At 34.8% G+C, this 6,623-nt stretch overlaps 1 protein-coding gene across 1 annotated transcript in view; it reads left to right on the top strand.

The window, feature by feature from the left end:
- eipr1 (EARP complex and GARP complex interacting protein 1) overlaps positions 1 to 6,047 on the top strand; it is a 90,061-nt gene extending 84,014 nt beyond the window's left edge. The window contains exon 9 of the mRNA XM_028796914.2: positions 5,800 to 6,047. Coding sequence (XP_028652747.1) covers positions 5,800 to 5,974 — 175 coding nt within the window. The 3' untranslated portion in view covers positions 5,975 to 6,047. The remainder of the gene's footprint in view (positions 1 to 5,799) is intronic.
- Positions 6,048 to 6,623: the final 576 nt, after the last annotated feature.

The following is a 6,623-nucleotide window of genomic DNA, read 5'->3' on the forward strand; positions in this document are numbered from 1 at the left end:
AGAATCCAACTGACAGGGTGAATCTGACAGGGAGATGAGATGAGTCAAGTGTTACAGCTGGAGTGCTTCTGTGCTCTATTTGGTCATGATCAATATTATGGCCAGGGTCACCAGGGTTGTTGTCAGCTAATTCAGTACTTGCCAAGCAAGCAACCACTGCAGTAAGCTACCCATGTTTGAAGGTTGCATGTTCAAAAAGAAAGCATAAAAACTCGGACAACTGCATGGAATGCCAGAGCTCACCTATGGACGAATGGAAGACATCATTCCAGCCCATGCCTAGGACAAAAATGGTGACGAGTCACCTGGAGCACTCCCAGGTGCAGCATAAAAGGAGCCACCCACTTTAATTTGAAGCCTGAGTTGGGAGGAGTGGATACAGGCTGTGTTTTGTAAACACTGTACTGTGCTGCTTGCAAGATGGTATTTCAAAAAGTGTTAGTATCAATTTTCTTAGCTCTTTTTCTGCTTCATCCGAAGAACTAAAAATGTAGAACTTGCCTTGAATATCCGCTCTCAATTTAGCACTGTTTAATTCTGTAAAACATGGCACATTTAGCAGCTGTTGAAGGTGAGAAGTCAGAGAAAATACGAATGTGGTTATTTTCAAATACAATCTCTTGTTTCAGTCTGAGAACTGGCATCAAATTTAATTTAGATTGTAATTTGTCGAAACATACAATAAGGCTTCTAGGTTTTGAGGTATTTGATCCACATATGCGGTAAGCTGCTGATCTCTGTGTCTGATTTAAAGTCCTCTCCAGTTGCCTTAGATAGTAGTTCAGCTATGAATTTCACTGGGTTTGAACTTTCACAGTTTTCAGGGAGACTTTTAATTCTGATATTATTTTTTTTATATCCATCTTCCAGGTAGTCTGTCTTCAAGCATTTCACAATTGGATTTTGTAGCCATTGCTACGAGTCTTGAACACTTGCTTAACATCTTCAAGCTGAGCACCAAGTGCACTAAATTTATTCTCAGACTTACTTGCATTTTCCTGTATTTTTCTCAACCATAACTTTAGCTGTTTTTTCCGTTTCTGTCTGAGCCCTTTTTCTACCGCTCATGCTTGTATATACTGGATTCCTCGTATGATAGTTTTAAACAAAGGAAAAATAACACCATTGCTAATGGAGTTCCATCTCAGACATCCATGTCCTGAATCGAGACCAAATCTCCTTCCCCTTTTCTTTAAACCATATGGTGTTCTTACTTTTAAAAACATTTAAAGTTGGTTATGGATGGCAGTATGGAATGTGGATATACGTAACATGTTTATTTTTTACTTTTAAATATCCAGTACTTTTAAGTGAAAGTGTAAAATTTACAGCTGCTACCATGATCTTAACTTTACATTTCTGATATATAAAATGTTGTAATTTCCCTATTTTTCAGCTTTGTTTTCAGTCTTCTTATTAATCTCCTGATTATGTGATACTCCTGCAACTTAACAGTCACCTTTAATTACAACACACTTAATGCCAGAGGTACATCACAAAATAAAGGAAACACTTGAGTAAATTATACTGAAAGCAGGTACTTCTATACAAGTGTGGTCATTGAGATAATTAAACAATTAATATCCCATCATGCCACAGATCATGTATAAAAAAAATTTACCTCATTATCTTGGCTATCAAGACTCAATAGTTGAGATCTCAGAGAGAGAGAGAGAGAGAGGTTTTTTGAGTCATGCTTGGCAGGGGTTTCAGGAATTAACTCTAATCATCTTACTAATGTTTCACAGAGAATGTGGCTATAGTGATGCTGGCATGGAACTCAAAGGGGAAGAAATCACAAGCTATGGGCAACATTAGATAAACATGCAAAGTTAATTCAAAAGGTATAAGGTCAAACAAACAATTTTTTATCATCCATCCATACATACATTTGTCTTTTAGTACCCACTTAATACATTTCAGAGTAGCAAGGTCCAGACTCTTTCCTTGTATCAGCAAACAGAAAGCAAAAATCATTTGGACAAGAGTTAAGCCTGAATCATTTGGCAGAAATTGACAGTTTAATGTTTGGAGCTGGAATTTGGTGGACTCCAAAATGAATATCTCTCTTATTTTACCTAAAAATGCACTTTTCAGGGAAATGGTGCAAATAAAATAGACTGCACTCTACTGGTAAGTGAAAAAAGTGATCTGGCCAGTTGAGTCCTCCTTTACATTGTTCTTAATAATTAGCTTATTGCATATTTTTTGCTTGTCTGTGTCGTTGGCTGCACTTAAACAAAGAGGCTCAGATGAAGATAGTAAATCTGTATTTGCAAGGGAATGTAGACTTACTATTTTGTAGAAATGTTATGCCCCAGCATGAGTAAAAATTACATGTTGCCTTTCAAAGACATCTTGCTCAGCTGAGGTGAACAAACCTGTTTGGTCATTTGACTCAAAGCTAAGTGTACCATACTCTGACAGACCTTGAAATGTAGAATAAATTAATTTTTTTAATCGAATATACATTTGTTTAATGTAAATAGATGAACAAAAAGGTTGCTACCAAGGAGCAAACGTTTACAGCTGATTCAAGGGTCCTCAGGGAAAAATATAATGAAAACAAAACAGTAACCAGCCATAGCCTGATCAATTCTCATTCCTGATGGCTAATGGTAATAAACAAATGATGAGCTCTATGGTGTATACCCTTAGTACCATGTGCCCTGTTTACCTGACCCATGCACTAGTGCTAGGGTGAAATCTCATGGTTGGTTTTTCCAACTTTTTGAAGGCCTGGTTCTTAGGCCCTTTTCAGTAGCAGGATAAAAGACCATTCTTCAGTGACTTCATTTTCCAATATAAATTTCATTGTGTGCACATCATCTAGATTAGGAATTTTTTTCTTAGTGTACCACCTGCAGGAATTGAAATGTTCTGAAGTGCTTCCATTTTTCAGCCTTAAATTGTTAACCAGTGTGTTTCTTCATGCTGGTCCCAAGCCCGGATAAATGGGGAGGGTTACATCAGGAAGGACATCCGGTGTAAAATTTTGCCAAATCAATATGCGGACAACAATTTTGGATGATCTGCTGTGGCAAACCCTAACAGGAGCAGCTGAAAGAAGAAGAAGAAATTGTTAAGCACAGAACTCTTAAGTAAAACTGAAGGTTGAATTTTTTTATACACCCCTACATTAAATATCATTAATTAGGTTAACAAGGTATTAGAGATGGTTTTTGCATGTGCCCGTCATTTACATTTTCTTATGTACATCTAATGTTTTTATTTTCTAATGAAGGCACAATATTGTGGTTTTATATGGAATAAAAATTAGCCTCAAATTTCCATATCAGGGCTTGAATTTCATATATGTCAGAAAGGTTTAAATATCACCCAAAGGTAACAACAAATGGGATTTTTTGGGCTTTGTAGGATTTCAGCATAGGGTTTATAACATTGTCTTGTGCATATAGTAAATTTATTCTCTTGGTGTGTCAGTCTGTTAACTGCAAAATTAACACTGCTTCAAATCAATACTAAAAATGTAAACATTACTGTGTATTGCCTTGTGAATTAGTCTATACCAGAATAATTCAGGATACTTTCATGTTACACAAACTTTTTAAAGCTTCCTTTATAACCACACATATTTCAAGTTGGGCTTGTCACACAATCACTTTGTCTGGTTTGTGACATTTACAGTTCTGAGATTGCATCAGTGTATGGAGGAGACATCAACTAGTTAATAACACACACTAATCAAGTCAAATTTTAAATGACATAGACTCCTGATAGTTTTCTTTTTTCAAAATCTTTTCCTCCATTTCTAGATTTATAATCATTTTAAGTCTACCTTTGTTTATAAAATGTATTACTAAATTGAACTTGCCCATTTAAGATTATTATTATTTCAGAGTTTCCTCCCACAGTCCAAAGACATGCAGGTTAGGTGAATTGGAGATTCTAAATTGGCCCTAGTGTGTGCTTGGTGTTTGGGTGTGTTTGTGTGTGTCCTGCGGTGGGTTGGCACCCTGCCCGGGATTGGTTCCTGCCTTGTGCCCTGTGTTGGCTGGGATTGGCTCCAGCAGACCCCCGTGACCCTGTGTTTGGATTCAGCGGGTTGGAAAATGGATGGATGGATTATTTCAGAATTATTGTAAAACAAGCCTTTGTTCTGTTCTTTTCAGGCTGCCTCATATATTTGATCAGGCGTTGCTATTACTCATGCCAGTCTGCTAATCCAGAATTTGCCCCTGAACTGGGCAGTAATAATTATACATAACTGGTGTCTGGATCCTGTTTACTCCCATATTATCCAAATATGTGTCATTTGTGTTTTCATCATGTTTGGCACATTTTAGTTATTACAGTAATGAACATTAGTTTGATTTCAGAAACACAACTAATGACATAAACATAGTCTTTGCTGATTCAGTATTTGGTATTCTGTCTCAGCAGCCCTGCTAACTTGTGCATCTCTGATATTATGTGCTTCCATTAACACATTACATATCAATTTTAACTGAGTAAGTTTGTTTTAAAGTGGATAGGGGGTTGGATTCACAACTGTATGAAAGTGGAGCCCAGTTCATTTATCAAGGCTATGTGTGTATGACGATATAATAAAATGTAATTTAATCTGACCCTCTATTTCAACCTGCATGTGGGTGTGCGTTCCCTTAAGTACCACTCCACAACTGCTTGTGTACCACAGTGAGAACCACTGATCTAGATGATTAATAACATTTGAAATTATTTAGTTAAATACATTGCAGTAACACTAGTCATTATACTGTTATGCCAACATAAATTCCCACTTATTCATGTAGCAGAATAGGTTTAAATAATTAAAATGTTTTTTTCTTCTGTTTACAGTTTTATGATCCAGTACTGGTCCATGTCTTGCATTTGTTTTTGCTAGTATATGCCCTGACCAATTAGACCCTAAACTAGGGTTGCCAGATTAAAAAATTAGAAATATGAAATATAGAAATCTCTCTCTATATTACTATATATTTAAATTTATACATGCCCCCTACACACCCAGACCAATATATTATATAAAAGTAGAGACATAAGTTAAAAACATAAAGCAAGGATTTTAATGGGTATTGAGGAAAACGAAAGTAAAATCATTTGAAAATTATTTAACACAAGCTAAAAAAAAATTCTGTAAAAGTGAAATAATTTGAAAATATTTATTTAAAACAGACAACAGAGAAATATTATTATTATTTAATACAGGCAGTTATAAAAAAAGTGGGCCGTGGCAAGTAGTAACAACACACTTTGTTGACCCTGTATGTTGCAATGCTGATACAGAACTGCACAGCAGTGTGGCGGAAGAGCAAAACAGTAACAGTGTCGCTGTCCTCAGCCAACCATAACAACTGAACAAGTTGCAAACAGCCAGCAAACACTAGTTTCCTTGTTTCCATTTGAGTTATTTTCATCAAGAGAATCTGAGAAAAGAAAGTATAATTCCTTATAAAGTTACAACTAAGTACCGTAAGAAGGTAGTAAAAATATATTTTTAATATGAAATTTGAAAATGAACTAAATATGGGACATTTGGGTGTCCCTGAAAGGTCAGTGTGGGACAGGGGACAAAATTATGAAATAAGGGACGTCTGGCAACCCTACCCTAAACAGTTAGTAAAATTATTTATCTATTCACTTGGTGGATGTTTTTTTGTAGATTTTGGTAGATTCACTTGGTAGATGTTTATACAATATCATACTTTACATTTAATGGAAGAATGTTTATACGAATGTAATAATTTGTATATGGCGATTTTTGCTTGTTTTTTTTCATGCCTAACTAATTTATTATAATTCTTGTTTTTTCTGTAGAATCAAAGAGCCACTTCAAGACAGCATCATAGCCACCTATGAGGAACATGAAGACAGTGTATATGCTGTGGAATGGTCTTCAGCAGATCCTTGGCTCTTCGCATCTTTAAGTTATGATGGAAGGCTTGTTATAAATCGAGTACCAAGGGCACTAAAATACCGTATATTGTTGTAGCATTATAAAAGTAAAAGTATAATATGTTATTTATAATATGTTATATTTGGAAAGGAAAACTGCGGTCAAATAAATTATATGATAATGCAACAGAAACAACTTTTTTTTTTCAAAAGTGTAAATTATCATTACTATCAGAATTTTTAAAAGATGACCTGTTCAGTTATTACTCTACTGAACTATCATTTGAATTTATTTATATGAAATGTATAAGGATTAAATTTAAAACATAATATTAATTTTCACAATATGTGCAAAATAGGGTAAAAAGAGATTTTAATAACTCAAAACAAAGATAATGAAATCATCATGGGAAAAAACTAAATCATTGTTCACATATTGGTTTTACAAAGCACACTGACATCTGTTTTGGAAATCACATTGTAGGCCTTCTGTTCACACTGTTTTTCATGTGTTGTCTAGAGTTCATATTACATCAGCTTCCTTAAAAAAACAAAAAAAACTAACAGGTAATTAGAACATTCCTTATTTGGCTAAACAATGCTTATGTGCTTGTTCAGTGAAGAAAAGAAAGCAGTGAATGATGAGATTTAACTTGACAGTGATTGGCATCATAAGATTCTATCAATCACTGTACATCTCTTTTTTGAAAGTACAATGGGTGATGAAAAATTATCTGTGTAAATAA

The sequence above is a fragment of the Erpetoichthys calabaricus genome, chromosome 3 (genome assembly GCF_900747795.2).
Source record: "Erpetoichthys calabaricus chromosome 3, fErpCal1.3, whole genome shotgun sequence".
NCBI lineage: Eukaryota > Metazoa > Chordata > Cladistia > Polypteriformes > Polypteridae > Erpetoichthys > Erpetoichthys calabaricus.